The following is a 21079-nucleotide window of genomic DNA, read 5'->3' as shown; positions in this document are numbered from 1 at the left end:
CAAGTAAACAATCTCAGAAGAATTGCTACAAAGGGAAGCTTAAATTGTATTTCTGCAGATATATTTTAATGGGTTTATACTTTTGAAGGCACAATTGCATTTGATAAATGTTGTTTCTGTTAGGTATCTGGAACTCAATATTATACCAGTTTTAGTGTATTTTTTCTCTAGAGCCATAGCCAGAATCAAAACTACAATAGTTCAGATACTTGGTAAATTTAAAACATGTATTTGTTTATGTTATTGTCACAAAGTTGTCATGTCTTCAGAATCGGCTTCATGTGCATGTACATGGTTAAATCATTTGTGTAATGGAAAATTAACTTTTTTCCATAGTAAAGTATAGACTTCCTGGTTGTGGATCTTAAACAGCTGCCTCTTCAAAACTTAATGTCTTATTCTGAAAGAACTTCACGTGAAAGTAGATTATTTGGATAACTTTGTTAGCTGGTTAATGTCCGGCATGCGACCATTTCGTAGTTGTTCTGTACAAGGAAGCAACAAGCAAAGATAATACCTAGAGTAGTGAAGGCAGGGGAAGAGGTGCGTGCACACTGTGCCTCCCTCTGAGGAAGGGGGAAATATGCCAAACTGCAGCTCCTTCTGCTCCAGCGGAGAGCAGAGAGCCGTCCTGCACCTCCTCCTTCATCCCTCCCTCCTCCCCGTCCCGGCGTCCCTCACGGCTCCCCTGGCTGCTCCTACACCACTAACGGTTGGTCTGAGGTGGTGCTGCATACGCATCATCTGCTTTCACGTGTGAAGCACCAAAAAAGATGTTGAAGTATGAACAAGTGCTTCTCATACGTGTTTTCTTTTTCTTCTCATCAATTTACAAAGCACCCGTAGGTAGTCTGTGAAAATTTCACATTGCTGTGGGCACCGCTGAGAAATGGCAGCTCTTGAAGACCATGGTCAAACCATCTGTGAAAAAACCCTGATGTACCTGTAATTCCTGTCTTCCAGATAACTTTTGAAGATTCCCATTAATAAGTTTTGGTTCTCTGGTATGAAAAGAGTGGACTTTAGTCCTAAGCAAAGTAAATGTTTGATGCAGGGACGTATTAGTGGCTAGTTACAGACCTTAATGTTTCTTCTTTCAGTCCTTAAAGGAATGCAGAGGAGTTCTCTTTGAGTGCTGTGGTTAATTCTTTAATGAGCAGAAAACAGCAGTTATGTGTGGTGCATCAAAAATATATCACACATCAGAGGCACAAAAAAATTGTGAATGTAGCACAAAAAATGTGGATTTAGCAGTACTGAAAGGGGGAAAAACATTTTGAATCTGAGAAAATGAAGGTGAAAGAGTATCAAAGATGGTACTTTAGAGAAGAGTTATGATTCTCAGCTAGTTTTAAAGAGCCTGGAGAGTAACTCTGAGCATGTTTCAGATTTGTAAAAAAGATGAGTATAGGACAGCAAGAAAGCTGAATAAAGAATTACAAATATAAGAAGGTAAGGCAAAATAGATGGAAACACTGCTTAGCAGAGAGTTCAACACAGGTTATAGCTATGATCAAGAAAACAAGAAAACTCATTAAAAATTTGATAAGAGAATTGTGGGCTTCCATGCCTTGGAAGCAGAACATTGAATTTTAAAGACTGGAGCAGAAACATTTCTGACAGATTGAATACATGCACTAATATTTGGTATGAATATTTATGTAGTCCAACATCTGCAGTAGCTGTATATGTGCTGAGATCCTTTAACTTGTATAATCTCAAGTCAAACAGTAGTAACTGATTCTCTGCAGGCTTAAGTAAATCCTGACACAGTCCTCTAGACTCAGTGAAGTTGGATCATTAAAGTGAAATGCAGCGAGTCAGGCACAATCATCTAGAACATCATCTTCAAGGGCTGTAGTTAAACAAAGCTGAAAAGCCACGTGGACTAGCAAAAGACAGCTGACAAACCCAGGAATAAGGGTCAAGTGCTAATCGGGATAAGTCAGAGCGGAGACCTCGCTGCAAAGCCCGGGAGGAGGTGGGAAGGAGCCCACCCCGGGGAGGGTGGGAGCAGTATCTGCTGAGAGGTGAAAACTGCAGCTTAACCAAATGCTTACCCAAGGGAACTGTCAAATTAGAGTACTTGGAAGCGGTTTAGATTATCTTGTTTCAATTTGTCTTCTGTTAGCATCTGTATCATATAAAGGAGGACAGGGTGTAGAACGGGGAGGGTTGATAATTTGGACAGCATATCTCATAGCCGAGTGCTCGGACTTTCATCCAGCAAACTGCTCGGCTGTGGGTTCTTCAGATCTAAAGGCATAAATCAGAACAGGAACATCACCCTGCCTTTTTATTCATCCCCGCTTCTCCAGCGCAGATCTCAGCCCCCGGTTGCCGTCTCTGCACTCGGGGAGCAGCCTCCGCACTCGGCGAGCGTCTGCTCCCGGTGCTGCCCACCGCGGTGGACCAGAATGAGGTGTAGGAGCTCCCCGCCACGGTTTTACGCCAGAGGAAGTTAATGCACGCCAGCCCTTCGTGGTAGCTGCCTGTAGGCAGCCTGTTTCCCCAGAGTACCTGACTAGCTCTACTAATGAGTTTATGAAAATACTTGCCCCCATTACCAAAAATCTGCAGCCGCATCCAAATGGTGGTAGAGTATCTTTTTGCAAGGTGAGCTCTACTTAAAAAGGAGCCGCTGTTTTTTTAAATAAAGAATTTGTTTGAACAGAAAGATTTCTAATTCCTCCATTTCATGTTGGTAATTAAGCTGCTCCGACTTCTAAAACGTATGTGATTTTTGTCTTTAAAAATACACATTTCTTGATTTATACAGTTTGTGATAAAATTATATATCTTGCATATGCTTATCACATAAACTACATGTATTTATATTTCTTTCTTTGCTTTTGCTTTTTTTAAACTAGTATAACAATAAAGATAAAATAATTTGAAGCTTAAGAATAAATGCTGTCACAATGCAAAATATAACAAAAATAATCAGAACTTCAGTGCAAATAGTGAAGAGGCTTGATGTTGTCTACCAGGGAAATCCCTCCATATTGTTATTTATTTTAATTTAGTTTTTTGCATTTATTTTGAGAATTAATTGTGACTGAGAGTGCCTTTGTTGTCACTGAGCCATCTTCTCTTGAGCAATCCTGTGGCACCATTACATAGAGGAATCCAAGGCCAACAGTAAGCGCTGGAAGCATGTAAATGGAAAAATCAAGTCAACTGATTAAACTTTAAACAGGCTTTTATATGCTTTAATGTTTCTCTATCCTGCGTGACATATTCTGTGGGTGGTGGGCTTGGGTTTTTTCTTGGTTTTTTTGCTGTCACAAGTAGCATTAGCATGCATCCTGGAACTTCTTACTCACATAACATGTCAGTGCAAGCTTCCTCTGAAGTTAGGAGAAGGGGCAAATATATTTTGGGTTGCTTTTTTTTTTTTTCTTTTTACTGTACCAGATTTATTCAGAAGATACACATGGCTCAGTTTTAACCTGACTTCTAATTTGTTTCTTTTTCATGCATAACACATACCACCTTCAGTCTCTTAAAATTATGATTGATTCTGTTCAGTTTTGTATTGCATTTTCTCTGTTACAATGTGAAAATAGAAGATATTTTTCCAACACACTGTCCTATGCAGTAATTATGAATTCTTTCTCACAGAGACATGTGTCGCAGTCCAGTGGTAATCGAAAATTCAAGTGCACTGAATGTGGAAAAGCTTTTAAATATAAACATCACCTAAAGGAGCACCTACGAATCCACAGTGGTAAATAAACCAAGCATTGAATTGTGTACTAATGTTGCCATTTCTACTCTTTATAACTCTGATGTGGTATCAGTCTTGTAAGTCTAAGTTTAAAATACTACTGTTTTCCTTTTTTTTTTTTTTTTTTTTTTCCCCTTCCCTCTGGGACTCTATAAGCACTGATGGCAGCCTTCAGCTGCGTGCAGGAAATATGTAGAATAACTCAAGAGGATTTACAGTTGCAGCTTAAGCTCTGACAGTTAAGGAAAACTTCACTTGTGGCAGAAGAAATGGGGGCATCCTTCTGGTCCTTTTTCACTTGTCTGTTTTTTCTCAATGTTTGCAGATCATTCAGCATGTTATGAGCTTTGCTAGAAAATTTTAAGTGGTAATCATCGGGGCATAAGAACTATGCTTCCTACTATGGCTGTGATTTTCATCATTGAAGACTAGTCATATTAAAATAGCCTAGGACACAGGTCTAGGATTGTGTTATACTATCACAACAGTTTCAATTTATAAGAAAAGTTCCAATTTATAAGAAATTTAATATATAATAATATATTTCAGTATATAATATAACAATAAGTTAAATGTGGTCACTCAAAAGAGATTCTCAATTTCTGTCTTTAACCCAGATTTAGTCATTGACAGAAAGTCTGAAAATAAGTTTTTAGGCCATCTTTTCCTTTCTTATCAGTTGCTCAGCCATGAGCAATGACGTGCACGTCACTTAGAAGTCCTCCCTCAGCAAACGTCATCTTCATTTCATTTCCAGAGGGTAGTGACACTGTGCCTGTGAGTGGTAAAGCCTCAGCCAATGTACTTTTCAATCTGAAGCAAGCCTGCTGTTTCGGCTCTTTCCTTTTCCTCTTGTAGCACAGATGCCCTGAAAAGCCAACTCTTGCTAGGGGTGTAACGACTGCATAGTTGCGTGCCTCTTCCTGGCAGTTTAACCTGATATTCATCTCTGAAGGCAAATATACATCTGTCTTCTATATGTGTCTGGTTTCCCTTTACTTAAACTTTGCCTGGTTTTCAGCTGATGAGTATTGTAGGAAGATATGGATATATTGTAATTGAGTGTGCTGCAATAAAATATGCATAGTTCCTTATTCAATTATGATTTGCATTTATGGCTTTTTTTTCTGTAGTTAATCATATTCTAATTCTTTTCCATTCTGAAGTAGTTTATGCAGCTTCTGAAATTAGTGAATGGAGTTTAATGAAATCTGCAAGTATCATATAGACTCATTTATATGATATGTAGACAGTTACTGGGAAATACTGAAACGTATCATGATCATGTGGGCTCCATCCTATATCTGCTAGCTGATCACAAACTTATTAAAGGACCCTAGGATCAGAGCTATAGATGACATAATTACTCTTACTGTTCAATTCACTGTATATTTTTTTTCCCTAGGACTCTTTGAGAAATCATTTTGATGTATTCTTTTCTACTTACTATTGCTTGAGGAAGTTACGCTGTAACCTAGTAAACTGTTGCATATGCCTCTTTCTTCTTTTTTTTTTTTCTTTTCTTTTTTTTTCTTTAGGAGAGAAGCCATATGAGTGCCCAAACTGCAAGAAACGTTTTTCCCATTCTGGTTCATACAGTTCACACATAAGCAGTAAGAAGTGTATTGGTTTGATGCCCGTGAATGGTCGAGCCCGATCAGGGCTCAAGACATCTCAGTGCTCGTCCCCTTCCCTTTCTGCATCACCAGGTAGCCCAGCAAGACCACAGATACGACAAAAGATAGAAAATAAACCCTTGCAAGAGCAACTTCCTGTTAACCAAATTAAAACTGAACCTGTGGATTATGAATTCAAGCCCATAGTGGTTGCTTCAGGAATTAATTGTTCGACCCCTTTGCAGAATGGGGTTTTTAGTGGTGGTAGCCCGTTGCAGGCAACCAGTTCTCCTCAGGGTGTGGTGCAAGCTGTTGTTCTACCAACAGTAGGTCTGGTGTCTCCCATAAGCATCAACTTAAGTGACATTCAAAACGTACTTAAAGTGGCAGTGGATGGTAATGTAATAAGGCAAGTATTGGAAAACAATCATGCCAATCTTGCATCCAAAGAACAAGAAACAATCAACAATGCATCTATACAACAAGCTGGCCATTCCCTCATTTCAGCTATCAGTCTTCCTTTGGTTGACCAAGATGGGACAACCAAAATTATCATCAACTACAGCTTGGAGCAGCCAAGTCAACTTCAGGTTGTTCCACAAAATCTAAAAAAAGAAAACACTGTTCCTACAAATAGTTGCAAAAATGAAAAATTACCAGAAGATCTTACAGTGAAGTCTGAGAAAGAGAAGAACTTTGAAGGAGAGACCAACGATAGCACTTGTCTTCTTTGTGATGACTGTCCAGGAGATCTTAATGCACTTCAAGAATTAAAGCACTATGAAACGAAAAATCCTCCTCAGGTTCCTCAGCCCAGTGGAACAGAAGCTGAGAAGCCTGATTCCCCTGTCCCATCAGAAACTGGGGAGAACAACTTATCTCCTGGTCAGCCACCTTTAAAGAACCTTTTATCGCTCCTAAAAGCGTATTATGCATTAAATGCACAACCAAGCGCAGAAGAGCTTTCAAAAATAGCAGATTCAGTAAACCTACCACTGGATGTGGTAAAAAAGTGGTTTGAAAAAATGCAAGCTGGACAAATTTCTGTGCAGTCTTCTGGACCATCTTCTCCTGAACAAGTTAAACTAAGCAGTCCTGCAGATAATGATGATCAAGCAGCAACTACAAATGTAAGCGAACCCCAGAACAGCACAAATAACTCACAAAATCCTGTCAATACAACAAAATCTCAGACTTTACCAGGGGGATCAACTCTGAATGGTTCACGCAGTAGCACGCCATCCCCATCGCCACTAAACCTTTCTTCATCAAGAAATTCACAGGGTTATACGTACACAGCAGAGGGTGTACAAGAAGAGCCACAAATTGAACCTCTTGACCTTTCGCTACCAAAGCAACATGGAGAACTGTTGGAAAGATCTACCATAACTAGTGTTTACCAGAACAGTGTTTATTCTGTCCAAGAAGAACCTTTGAACTTAACTTGTGCAAAAAAAGAACCACAAAAGGACAACAATATTACAGACTCTGATCCTATTGTAAATGTAATCCCACCAAGTGCCAATCCCATAAATATTGCTATACCTACAGTCACTGCTCAGTTACCTACAATTGTTGCCATTGCTGACCAGAACAGTGTTCCATGCTTGAGAGCTCTCGCTGCCAATAAGCAAACCATTTTGATTCCACAGGTGGCTTATACATACTCTACTACAGTTAGTCCTGCAGTTCAAGAAACACCACCAAAACAGACCCAAGCCAATGGAAATCAGGTACTTCGGTCCCTGTATTCCTGTATGTTGTGTGTGATGTATTTATTCTGTATCCATGCTAACTAACAGAAAACTGTCAAGGTAGCTTATGTTTACACTTTAACAATCAAGCCAAATAAACCCGATAAATTAATGGGTAATAGATGTTACTGTTAAGTTCTCTGCAAAGCTCGTTAGCTCAGGCAGCTTGAGTCCAGACTGACAGAAACTGTATAGTTCTGTGTGTGGATAAGTCAGTTCTTCACCATATTCAGTCATTCAGATATGTCTTCTAGGACATTAGTGCTTAGTATTTTCAAGACAGTCCAATTGTCCTGATCAAAAAGTAAAGTAAGGCCATGGCTTGTGTTTCTTGCTGGCTCCATATCTCCTCTTTCCCCGCATCCAGAAAATAAACTCATTGGAATTTTTGGCTACTCCCTTCACACCGCTTTGCTTTCTTGGCTTGCAGAGTAGCTGAGTTCATCCTGCACCATAATGGCACTTTAAACAAATTTCATACGTATTCTCAATTGAGAGTTGGGCAGGTATTTATCTTCTTTATCTGCCATTCCTGTATCCTGCCCTGTTCCTCCCTGGGTACATGCAGATGTGATCTAATCAGAGGCAATCCTCCAGAGAAACCCCTTGAGGTAGGGACAGAGAAGAACAGAGAAGTGGCTCATGGAAAGACTGAGTGTTCCTAATTAAGTCTTAGAAGTTGGCTGCTTGGCTTTTTATGCAGGCTTCTATATTGCAAGAGACTGAGGAGCCTTGAAGAGTTACAAGGTTGCTTATATGTTAAAGTTTATGAAACAGGCAACATTTGAGGTAGCCAACATGTACATTTTTATATTCATATTTGATAATATATGATAAAGTTAATTCTGTATGTAGTGATACTGCTGGTATCAGTAGAAGATACTGTGCTTCTTACAGGTGAGCTTCAGCTCCTGAAATGCTTAGAAACAGACAACAGTTATGATATTTTTAAAACTTTATTTATTAATGAAACATTTGAAGTTCCCCTACTTTTGGGTTAAGTAGTATTTGTGGTAGTTTTACGAAGAAGAGGGTAGTCAAATATGCAAATTGAAATGGTAACTTAGCTTTTTGTGAAAACTTCATCAAAAAATACAGCCTTAACTTCTATAAAATCCACGAGGTAGCAAAATGTGGGTGACAAACATTAGCTGAGAAATGCAGTTAGATATCAAATTTGCTCTTCCAACTTATTGAGGTACTTTATAGGTCTGTAATCATCTCCTCCTTCCTAACATTGCATTTATTATACGGGCCCTAAAACATGATGTGTCAGGGTAGCTTAGACCTGGCCAACAGTCAGATTTGGATGTGATTAAAGTCAGTTCCAGTGAGAATTCTGCATCTATATGGTGGCAGGGCTGCAAAGCAGAGCGATGCAGCGAAAGTTCTTTTTGACTATGTAAGTCTAAACAATTTTGTTTGGCTGTTTACAGAATTGAACGAGAAGAACAGTGCAGCTTCAGCTTACATTTTATAAATTGTATGCTGCATCAGTGCATTTTTTTATTGAACTCAATCTTTTTCGTAATTTTTCTTAAGGATGAAAGGCAAGACACTAGCTCAGAAGGAGTATCGAATGTAGAAGATCAAAATGATTCTGATTCAACACCCCCAAAGAAAAAGATGAGGAAGACAGAAAACGGGATGTATGCATGTGACTTATGTGACAAAATATTCCAGAAGAGCAGCTCATTATTGAGACATAAGTATGAACACACAGGTATGTACTAGGAAAAGCAGTTTCAGTTCATTATGTCATTGGTAGTGTATAACTGATAATCTCAACTGGAATCCAGTTCTCAAAGTGTAGGGAAGTGTAATAGTCCTTCTTATCATATGTGCTCGGATTTCTTTAGAAACCTGTGTTTTGTATATTTGTTTGACAGAACTGCAATTCTATGTTTCTTTAAATTTGTAAGACCTAAACCCTGCAGACAAAAAGGGGAGTTTCTTCCATCTGGCTCATGAACAGTCATCTGCGAGCCACAGCCTGTAATCAAGGATGTATTACTTCTAATTTACCTTGCCTGGTTATAAATTAAGAAAAATTAAAAATTAAAATTATAAATTAAGAATAAAGGATCATGTATGTCTATGATAGTTTACATGAAAGGCAGTGTATCTATCTAGTATGAAGGATTTTCAAATTAGGCCGCATTTGTAATGATCTGAAGTTAACAGCCATTCAGTAGACATGGAGTCTAACCCCAAAAGAACACCCTTTTGGCTTTGATTTTTATTTTTAATTCCTCATAGTTATTCCTTTTGGCTCCAGTTCTGGTATCTTTAGTCTTTTTTTTTAATAACTGTTGCTCTCATTTCTTCTGTGATGTCTAAAAAAACTTTTTTTTTTTTATTGGTTAGGTGCCTAAATTTATATTTCTGCATATTAATGTTCTAATTTCATCTCACATACAGAATTTAAAAGATTAAAAATTCCCTTTTGTCTTTACCACTTGATCAAGTTTCTCAAGTTGTATTCGTTAAGACTATTTTCATACCTTTACTGTCTTGAGACTCTTTTAACTCCTCCTTTTCATAACACAATTGTTCTTTCCATTCTACTTTTAAATTAAATGCAGTGTTCAAAATCATAGAATCATTTAAGACCCTTAAGATCATCAAGTCCAACTGTTAACCTAGCACTGCCAAGTCCACCACTAAACCATGTCCCAAAGCACCACATCTACTCGTCTTTTAAATACCTCCAGGTATGGTCACACAACCACTTCCCTGGGCAGCTTATTCCAATGCTTGATAACCCTTTCGGTGAAAAAATTCTTCCTAATATCCAATCTAAACCTCCCGTGGCGCAACTTGAGGCCATTTCCTCTCATCCTATCGCTTGTTACTTGGGAAGAGAGACCAACACCCACCTCGCTGCTTGTTTGGCATAAGTTGACGTGGAGGTGTTGATGATCTGTATAGCGTGACCAAAAAAACTGCTGTCATATTGTCTCTACCTTTTACGTCTGGGCTAAGACTGTTCAAAGTTGTTTTGCATAACAACTTTGAGTGTTGTAATCAAAATAACCTTACTAGGCTTCTACTATGTTTCTAAGAGAGTCTGAAAACAAGGCAACAAAGTAGAAAGCTGGAAAACAGAGCAGAAAGAGAACCAAGTGAAACAAAGCAGATTTTTCTTGTTAATGTACGTGTAGTCAGCAAGTTTTGTTCATAAGACGTTTATCTGTGCCAGAAGGTTCTAGATTTTAGAATGATTTTCCCTTTACCTATAACACGGAAGAAGGACTTGGTACACAAAAACCAACATCAAAGCTTAGTCTATTTAACATTTCCATAAATAAAGAAAAGTTAAAATGGTTTTGAGTCGAAATAATGTTTACTGCAAGAAAAATGTCTCCTTTTCTAAATTACTTATATTCACACTTTTTTGTGCTAGAAATTACATCTGAGAATCTGTTTGGCCTTCTGTGTTCAGTTTTCCTAAAAAAAACTTACAAATTACCCTTGTAATCATGACAATGTACACTTGCACCCTCGTCTTTTGGGCTCAGGTGAGAAACTCAGGCTGATAACGCGTGGAGTAGAACATCTTGTTAAATAAAATTATTAATTGTTGGTAATACATTCACCAACAGCATTTTGTGATGAAAACAACAGTACAAATTTTTAAAACTTCAGTTACAAGATGTCCAATTGTTTGTGCTTTATTTTGTAGGTAAAAGACCTCATGAGTGTGGAATCTGTAAAAAAGCATTTAAACACAAACACCATTTGATCGAACACATGCGACTGCATTCTGGGGAAAAACCCTACCAATGTGACAAATGTGGAAAGCGGTTTTCACACTCGGGGTCTTACTCTCAACACATGAATCATCGCTACTCCTATTGCAAAAGAGAGGCAGAAGAGCGTGACAGCACAGAACAGGAGGAGACAGGCCAGGAGGTCCTCAATAACGAGCATGCTGGTGCCAGGGCATCTCCATCGCAGATCGACTCGGATGAGAGAGAGAGTCTAACCAGGGAAGAAGAGGAAGAGAGTGAAAAAGAGGAAGAGGAGGAGGAAGAAAAAGAGGTAGAAGGACTTCAGGAAGAAAAAGAATGTAGGAAACTACAAGAAGTAGAGGATGAAGAAGAAGAAGAAGAAGAAGAAGGGAAAACTGAAGGTAACAAGAATGATGAAGCTGTAAATCAAGCAAGCAATGCAGAACCAGAAGTTATACAGAATAATGGGCAGGTGTCAGAAGAAAAAAACAAATAAAGCTTAAATGATAGTTTTTTCTATACGGAAAAAAAAATTGGTAATGAAGTTCGTTCTATATTATACATGCTTTTCATGGAAACGCAGTAGCCTGCATACTGTGATTTCTGTTCACTACTGTGTAAAAAAATATATATGTAAAAAAAAGAAAAAGAAAAAAAAAAAAGAAATCCAGGTGTGCCTGAACCTCAAACTTAGTAATTTTTCACACAGTTTTCAAAGTTAGGAACAAGTTTATAACATGAAGCAGATTAGAAAAATACAGTGACTCCGGAAGCAAAGATTTAACAGGTTGTAGGAAACCTGATTTATTAGACAAGCATCTGGCATTGTTTGTTTTATCAGTATTAATTTTCATTCTTCAGTTGATTAATTTTTAAGCTGTACAATTGGGAGAGATTTATATGAATTTTTTTTTAATGGTAAAACATTTCCTAAATCCACTTCAGTATTTTCTTATGTTTTAAAATGTGAGAACTTCTGCACTACAAAATTCCCTTTTGCAGAAACCTGTAATGCAGTTGCAAACAGTGCTTGGCTACCTTTGTAAATTCAACCTGGAAGGTAGCAGTTTATGACATTAGATGTTGTAGTAGAGCATATTATCATTTAAAGTGTATTGTTAGCCTTAAGAAAGCAGATGATAGAAGAACTGAAGTTTCTTACTCATGTGATTAAAAATGTAGTTGAAAAGATTGTCGTTGAGTTCTGATTGCAGGGACTAACAGTGTTAATACTGGTAAGGACAGCAAAGTCGTCAAAATCAGTGTTTGTAATTGTGTTTTGAGTATGTAGTAACAATATGAAGGATATGATATGAAGCTTTGTATCTCCTTTGGCCTTATGCAAGACCTGTGTGCTGTAAGTGCCATTTATCAGTATTATAAAGGCTCTAAGCAGCCTTTATCCAACGTGTGGCCTACAATAACTAGCATTTGTTGATTTGTATCAAACTTCTAAACTAATCATGGGGAAAAAACACTCAGCCATCAGAGAAGTAAGAACACTGGTATATTTCATTATTTAATTATTTGGTGGTATTTTGGGTTAATACCTGACTTGCAGAATTTCTCTACAATAATTACAAGGGAAATTTTCTAATCTGCTTTATTGCTTTATTGGTTTACTTTAATTTCAGACACATACATGACATGTTATCTGGCTCATAAGTATTTTCAAATGTTAGTTATTATGGACCCCATTTATTAACAATGTTAGCTGATTTTTACCTATCAGTATTATTTTATTTCTTTTAGTTTATAGATCTGTGCAACATTTTGTACTGTATGTCTTCAAACCTGGCAGTATTAATACCCTTCTTACTGACATATGTACCTTTTTAGTTTTAGAAAACTTTTATATTTATGTGTCTTATTTTTATATTTCTTTATTTATTACACAGTGTAGTGTATAATACTGTAGTTTGTATTAATACAATAATATATTTTAGTATGAAAATTTGGAAAGTTGATAAGATTTAAAGTAGAGATGCAATCGGTTCTCTTGCATTGAGATTTGATTTAACAGTGTTATGTTAACATTTATACTTGCCTTGGACTGTAGAACAGAAGAATTAAAATGGGAATGTATTAATTTTACAATTGCAATCAATTCATTTTACCTTTACCCAGTTTTTAATATAAAGCTCTTAAATTTTGAAATTCACTGTGTGACTAATAGCATGATGCTCTGCAGTTTTATTAAGAGATTAGTCTAACCATAAAACTCTCATTTCCTTAGTAAGCCAAATTAGAATAATCTTATAAACAGTGTTGGGAACAATGTTTAACATTTTTGTGCCAATTTGTTCCTGTATTCATGTATGTATGTTACAAAACTGAAACTTCATTTTTAAGTTCCTTGTTACATCATGGTCATTTTCTAGTTTTTTACCAGACTCCCCATCTCACAATAAAATGCGTCAACAAGTCTGACTTACTGTCATTATTCTGGTACTTTAGAAAATGGTTTTAAATTATTTCTATGAGATGTTATTCAGACATGGTTCCTGCTTCAGTGTCAGTATTCAGTTTCAATTGTACATAAGGAGCACGTAAGTGAAAAAGGTTTGACTGTGTGCAGATAAAGGGATTGCTACATTAGTTTATTGATTTACCAACGTTAGTAGAACAACTGAGTTTTCAAAATGAACCTTGTGGTTTTGTGAGTATTTTTTTTTCTCTTTATCCAATATACAGTTTAGCACTCTCTTTCAATAAGACTGCTTTTAAAGAAAGTAAGTCTATAACTGTTTTCTTGATTTAGCAATAAGCTAGTGAAAAGGTTGATGTATATATTGCTATTGAACTTTCCAAAGATACAGCACCAACATTACAGATACATATAATTTCAGTAATGTAAGCATGAAGGCTTGAAAGTTGTATTACATATGCATGTTTACAATGTTTTGCAGTTTAAGCAAAGTTTAGAGGCTGTTCTTTAAGCAAAGTTCTGTTCTTTAACGACCTAAAAAGGGATTTCAGTTGTTAATTTTGGGGGTTTTTACGTGAACGTAATGTAAGTTATTTGATATTCATGTATCTAAGTTTTGAATAGTTCTCCGTCTTATTATCTCAACATTAATACATACAAAGGATTTATCCCATATATTGTTTTACTTTGTATTTTACTGTATAGTATACCAAATATTGCACTTTTAAGTGGAGTAAGCTCCTAACTCAGCAGTATTCTTGAGGTAAACATGAGAAAGCTGTTTTGAAGAAAATAACCATTTGTATTGCATCAATAATGTTGCCTTGTAATTATTATCATTACAGAATCGACCAAGTAGTTCAGGATTTCTCACAGGTAAAACTGGATATGGTCTGTTTAGGTAATGAAACACACCTTTTTGAAACTATTTTAAGATTTTTCACATTTTTCATATTCCAGGAACATCTTACTTGTCTACAGTAAATAAACCCAGTGAGACATTTGTTGAAATGGGAAAATTTTGCTGTCTTCAGTAGTAGAACAAAGAATTTTAATAGATCCGAGTTTACTCACATAAGTGACAGCTGCACGTGAAAGGCCAGTAACTTCGATTTCCAGAACCTTAAATGAAGCAAGAGAAAACCATGCTTGGATAGAGAGCAAAGTCCAAGCAGTTTTGATTCAGGAAATGTCACTGGTTTGGAGGAGAAAATTTATATTCATTACTTAAACTATGAAACCATTATTAACATTTTTATCTTCAAAATGGATTGGTGTATTGAATTTTGCATCTGTTAAGCTCAGAGATATCTCTGATGTTTGTGACCTTATAACATCATTTATTACCCATTTGAAAAACACAAAAACTGTGATGCATCTTTGTTTAGTGGAGTAAACTCATCCATCAGTGAGATGCCTGCGGTGCAGATAGCTGTGCAGTGTAGAGAAGCCTAGGCAGCTGTGAAGGAGTCCATCCACCAAGGTACCAGCAGCAGTCCAGCTGCAGCCCTGCAGCCCTTCTTTCCAAGTTCATGGCAAAGCAGTTTCAAGGAGAGTAAGCTTCCCACGTGAAAAAAAGCGAAAGCAAAAGTGTAAAGCCTTTGCGTTCTGTCCTTTAAAAAAAAGTTGTAAAAGAGCAGTAAAAATGGAATGTATTTTATTAAACTTCACTGTCTTGTGACCTCTTCTTTGGTCAGAAGATGGAAAGTACATCAGTTGCCCTGTGTGCCCAGGCTGTTGTCTGTGCCTGCTGCTTCCTCATGCTCACCACGTGTGGCTCAGCTAAGCAACCAGAGGCCAGCTGCTGGTCCAGACTGACAAAAAGAAAAAGGTCCTTTGAAAGCAGCATGGGACAGAGCACTGACCTGAGCCTGATGTGCTGGTTTTGGTTCTGCTACTGACCCATTTTTGACTCCAGAATGTACTTGATTGCTATGTTTCAAAATCTATTCCAGTTGCAAAATTGTGACAGTGTTATGTCCTCTTTTATCATGTAATTTGCAAATAGGAAAAATATTACAGAATAACTATAGGAAGAGTGTTACAGAAGAAGTAAATACTAAGTTTCATGCCCTGAGATGGGGAATACCTTTCTGAGATCCTGAGGAAACAGGAGCAAGAAAGAGGGACTTAAGGCTACAGAGAAAACTAGAAGATATGTTGAACTGCTTTCCCCTTTTTTAGTAGTAAACATGTGGCATCCCAGTGGTGATTCTGGGGGCATTCTCAAATTCTCCATAGCCACATTGCTGTCTACTTGCTGGTTTTCTGGAGCAGCCTATCCGTATGTGTAATTGGTAACATTATGTATGAGCTTGAAAGTTTGGGGGTTTTTTTCAATTGTATTGAATTACAAAAAAAATCAGATAAATTAATGGATACTAAAAAAAGAAATCAGGAAGTTTTGTAGTTTGGCTAATCTGAGTGCCAGTGTGTTTCAACAGCTATCTTACATTTTAGTAGAAAAGCATGCACCAATCCAGAACGCAATGTAGTTACTCTAAAAGGTACTATTCTTCAGACAGACTGAGTAAAAATTGCTTAAACTGGCAACAAGTGTTGTGTTTGCACTCTTGAGTAAAATTATTCTAATGCAATTATTGCCAGTAAACCCCCAGTCAGTGTCTGTACAAGCAGCGCTTTATTGATGGTTGTGCGGCCAAGTGTGCCTGGGATAGCAGTGTCCGTGAGCCTGAGTGGCAATGTGAAAACAAAGCCATTTACAAGCGAGAAGATACTACGCTACCAAAAGCAGATTTTTTGCCACAGCAAAATGCTACACTGGGGCTTTATCATCAAAGTGATGAAAGATCAGGTGTAAACACTCCAAACCAACATAGAAGTCTGTAGCGGAGAAATGAAAATTCTTTCTAGTGTACAGAAGACCATTAGAGGTAAAGGTAATGATCTGAGGATGAGAAAAGTCCGTTTTGCTCGTGGAGGCTGTAGTGAAGATGGAGGATGGCTTTAGAGCAGAGTAGGAGGAGAGAGGAAAGAGCTTAGTATGTGCTGTCCTGCGCACCTCTTGAAAGGGTGTTCTTTTTAATTTATTTACTACCAGTGTATAAGTCTGTGCACAATTCTTTGCTTGGATAGAGGTTTTGTTGTATATTTTGCAATTCACATTCTGGTACTTAAAAACTTTTTTTTTTTTCCCCCTCTTTCCTTGACAGAATAGCTTGTTTAATTGTCACTAGAATAATCTCTAAATTTCATAATGGAAATTCAATATTAGAGTATCTTTCGAGTCTGTATTTTATCGTTTATTGTTCGTGTTTTTCTTGGGCAGTAGTTCTAATGATATTTGCACAGTCTGATTTTCACAAAAAAAAAAAAAATGCAAAAGGGTTACGATGTTCAAATTAACTCCTAAAAGTGATCAAATATTTGCAGCTTTTCTTTTATCCCTCTGCTCTTTCATGACCTCTGGTCACTAATCTGTCACACAGTCATCTTAATTGTGTGTATTATGCCTATCATACACATTGTATGTACATTGTCTCTAGGGAAAACAATATATTATGATATATTTCATTGCTTCACAAAAAAAAATCTGCCCTTCTTTTAAAGTGTAATTAGAAAATAAACTGATAGTTGGGATTAAACATGAAATGTGCTGATGTCAGGAGCACTGTCATGGCAAAGTTTGTCCTAGTAGCATGCCAAATGTGAGTGTCGCGTAGTATTAATCTACAACTAGGTAAAGTTCTCCAATGCTATACCTCTACACTAGCAGATCCCAAAAAAGATCTTTAAAAATTATGAGGACAATGGGAAGTAATCTTTAAAATAAATATGTTGAGAATTATGTTTTGGTCTTTCCTTTGGTTTTCCGGTGAGTCTCAAGTTCTCTGATTCTGCTTTTAGGCTTTAAGGTTTCTGTATTGGGGACTGTCCTTGGGTTTTACTCATTTTTGTGTTGACTAGTGTTTGTGTAATAATCACGAGATTTGCACTGTGTGTTAATTCAGGAATTAAGGGGATAAATGAGTTAAACCCTAAAAAACCTGAAATACACTTACACTAACTTTGTATCATTCCTCATGAATTTCTGTTCCTCTTTTACCTGAAAAGTCTGCTTGCTTTTAGCATGCCCTGGGCCGAAAGACAGACCACACTGGATCCTGTTTCCACCCCTCACTGTTCAGGAGCTCTCTCTTTAGGCCAAGTCCTGCATGGCTGTTCATGAGTGTCACTGGAACCCTTGAATTCTGTGAAACTTTCTAAATTTTTAATGAGAGGTAAGCTATTGCAAAGGTATAGAGGGAGCATTTTGCTCTTTTCAGTGTGCAAGAATAAAATCTGTTGAACCAAATTGTTCAAAGCTGAATTGTTAAGAAATAAGTTCATTGGCAAATCATGCAAAATTCTGAAAATAACAAGGGCTTCCAACAGGTTTGTAAGGTCATGTCGCTATACACAAAAATGGTACTTAGAATTTTTCTCCCTCCCCCAGTCAAATCAACCCAATAGTGGAAAAACACTTACATGGATGACAGTCCTCGATTCCTTTTGCTTAGGCTGAGCGTAATGCTGCCACTGGCCTCCTCCAAACCAGGAGCTGAAGAGCTGTCTCACTTGTACGTACTTCCAAGCCCTTGTGAGCAGTAAGTGTCGGAGCGAGAGGAGGAAGGTTTAACCTTTGTGACGGTCGGAGCTGGTGGTGCTGCCAGCAGCACCTTTCCGCAAGCAGCTGCTGCTGCTGTTACAGGCCAGGGAGTGTTTGAAGTGGTCATGGTTACAGCCTGACCAGGTCAAAGGGTCTCAGCTCTGGTGGCAGAGATAACAGAGGCTTCAGTCAAGACAAGCTAAGTCGGCCTTGAGTCAGCCTTCCTCCCCATTTAGACAACTCCAAAGAATTCCACTGGCAGGAGCCAGCAAGTGTTCTTGGAGGAGATGCTAGCCTGCATCACCCGAGGTAGGAGAACAGCCACCCCTCAGTCTATAAATTATAAATTCTTGCAAGGAGTGCCTCATGTTCCCCCAAATATGTCATTGTCTTTAGAATCTTTTTTTAATCTTTTTAATCAGGGTTCTTCGTATTGGCATTCTGGTCTCCAAGACAATCTGTTGTGGCAAGTGCTTTTAAAATGTCCTGGAGCTTAGTGAGAGGCACTATAAACCAAGGAACTCTAACATTTGCACTTGTGATGAGTGTTATCACAGCTTCTGTATGTTTCCTAACCCTGATTATGAGGCCTGTTTTCCTGACCTAGGGAAAACAACAGATACGAAATTAACTGATGAATGATAATATAGCTCACTCAGGGCTATTCAGGCAGAGTTGGGAACAGAACTGAGGGGTCTCTACCACGACCAAGCCATCTCTCTTTTACTTTAGCATGCAGCTTGTTCTGAAGGAATATGGCAAATGGAGCATTTCTGTGATTTGATTTTCAGTGGCACAGTGGAGCTCACCCTTTAGCAGCCACACTGCTTGACAAGCTTATCCTATTACCCTGCAGTCAAGAGGCCAGTTCTTCAGCTCAAGCAGCAAAGACTCAGATTTTGTATACAATAAGAGCATCTTATTCAGGGCCAGCAGATGCCAAAAAAGGGCTTGTGGGACATTTGGCTACATGGTTGGTTGCTGCTAGCAATTTACTCCCAGAACTGTTTCTAGGATCCCATAATCTTTGTGCCCCGTTGCAGCCTGCGTGGCGAGTGTGGTCAGTCTGGGGGGAGTTCTGGTTCTGCCGGTGGCTCTTACGGAGGGGAAAGAATAAAAGCTTTGCTGATTCTCTACAGCTCCTGCTGCCCCAATACAATGTCTTGTTTCTTGTAGGGTTTTTTGTGAAGGCCACCTGTCAGGGCCACTTTGGGTCCCAATGGCTCCCCAGTGGGGCTCCAGCTGTAACCCCCGGGGGAGAGGAGTGGAGGGGAAAAACCACCTCAGTGCAGCAAACTGTTCCATGTATGAATAATCCTTCTTTGCAGAAATCGCTCAACTCGTGATTACTTATGTAAGTAAAACTATTGTAGGATCTGCTTTTTCTCCTTTACAGTTAAAATATTCTGATTTTTTTAATGTTAAGTAAAACAAAAACCTAATTCCTACTTTACTGTATTTTATTATTTAATCTAGTTCCTGACTGTGGCCCACGGGTTAGTACTGCATTGCTTACTCTCTGATAATGGAAATGTATTTGATTCAGTGAAATCTGAATCTGTTCAGCTCACTGTATCTAAAACTAATTGAAAATAGCTGGAGAATCTGATGCCAAAAAATGCAAATATTTCATGACCAGAACCATGTATAGGTCAAAGACCTTTTATGTTCCTGATTTTTTAAACTGTATGTTGAAAAGTGCTGTTCAAGCCCATCTTCTGCTCCTCCTCCTACCTAATTTCTACCCAGCTGCTCTCAGTTTTGCCCTGTAGGCCCAATCCACCCAAACACATGTGCACCCCTTGTGACTGCTGTGGGTAAATAAGATTCTCCTCATGTCACAGCCATGCTGCAGCAACTGCCTCTACTGCTGGAAATGCAAGCACTTGAAAACACCAAAACAAGAGGCAGCCTAGCAGAACTAGCTTATGCAGTCAACCAGACCATTATACCATAGTCCAGTCATATTCCTTCAAAGCAGAAATTTTAAATTTCTGTGGGATTTCTCATGGTTAATACCTTCATATTTCATAAATTAGCTTTTCCTGTAATTCTACAAAATGAGCTGTCTTCTGTAGCTTCTGAAGTGCATTTTGCCCACCTTTCTACTTAGGTGTTTAGATGTGTCATGTTACCTTATGTGGAGTTTGCTGAGTGCATACTGGTACCCAGCTCTCCTTGTAGAAAGCAGAGGCTTTGCTCCCCCAAAAGGTGCACGTTACCATGTGATGGTTTAACTGCAGCCAGCAACTAAGCACCACGTAGCCGCTCACTCACTCCTCCCCATCCAGCAGGATGGGGGAGAAAATTGGGAAAAAGAAGTAAAACTCGTGGGTTGAGATAAGAACGGTTTAATAGAACAGAAAAGAAGAAACTAATAATGATAATGATAACACTAATAAAATGACAACAGCAATCATAAAAGGATTGGAATATACAAATGATGCGCAGGGCAATCGCTCACCAGCCGCCAACCAACACCCAGCTAGTCCTTGACTATAGTCTAAACATTACTTAGCAACAACTGAAAACATCAGTGTTATCAACATTCTTCTCATACTGAACTCAAAACATAGCACTGTACCAGCTACTAGGAAGACAGTTAACTCTATCCCAGCTGAAACCAGGACATACCATCAGTGTCCTGCAGCACATGGAGATGCTCTGCTGAATGACTGGCGGTGGCAAGGGGTGGAAGAATGCTTCTGTATAATCTCTGGGGTGCTATAAATTTGGGATAACGATGTATTTCTCAGTCAAAAAAATGGCAGCAATAAATTAAGTATCCTTGCAAAATACCATTCCTTTGCTATTAATATCTTGTAACCACCTACCTTGGTTTCGGCCTTGGTCTCCTAAGCAATGGCATTTGTGAGCCTGTGTTGTGTGTTCCCTTCTTTCATCTTACAATACATTTTCACCTGCTGACTATGCCTGGCCAACTTTGCTGGAAAAGGTGATGTGTCAAAGATGTGAAGTCCTTGCATGACTTGTGAAACTTGACTGCCTAGGGCGGAGGACCAAACTAATGTGCTTGCTAGGCAAAGGCAGGTATTACTCAATCCTTTACCATCTTAAGTACAGTTCTGAACCATTTATAGCATGTGCCACTGCTCGTCCAGCCAAGAAAGGTGGGGAAGGTGATAGAGGGTTTCATGAGTTCAGTTGCTCCCTTGTTACTGCTGTTATTTGAGAGGACAAAAGAGGA

The 21079-nt window shown here is 38.2% G+C and overlaps 1 protein-coding gene across 3 annotated transcripts in view; it reads left to right on the top strand.

Annotated features, from left to right (window-relative positions):
- Nucleotides 1-13264, top strand: part of ZEB1 (zinc finger E-box binding homeobox 1) — a 126335-nt gene extending 113071 nt beyond the window's left edge. For all 3 annotated transcript variants that reach the window (XM_075046411.1, XM_075046404.1, XM_075046422.1), the window contains exons 6-9: nt 3625-3730; nt 5269-7079; nt 8643-8823; nt 10786-13264. In XM_075046411.1, the coding sequence (XP_074902512.1) occupies nt 3625-3730; nt 5269-7079; nt 8643-8823; nt 10786-11330 (2643 nt within the window). In that variant the 3' untranslated portion in view covers nt 11331-13264. The remainder of the gene's footprint in view (nt 1-3624; nt 3731-5268; nt 7080-8642; nt 8824-10785) is intronic.
- The last annotated feature ends 7815 nt before the right edge of the window (nt 13265-21079 follow it).

The sequence above is a fragment of the Buteo buteo genome, chromosome 2, assembly GCF_964188355.1.
Source record: "Buteo buteo chromosome 2, bButBut1.hap1.1, whole genome shotgun sequence".
In the NCBI taxonomy this organism is placed as follows: domain Eukaryota; kingdom Metazoa; phylum Chordata; class Aves; order Accipitriformes; family Accipitridae; genus Buteo; species Buteo buteo.
This window is presented reverse-complemented; position numbering and strand designations above follow the sequence as displayed.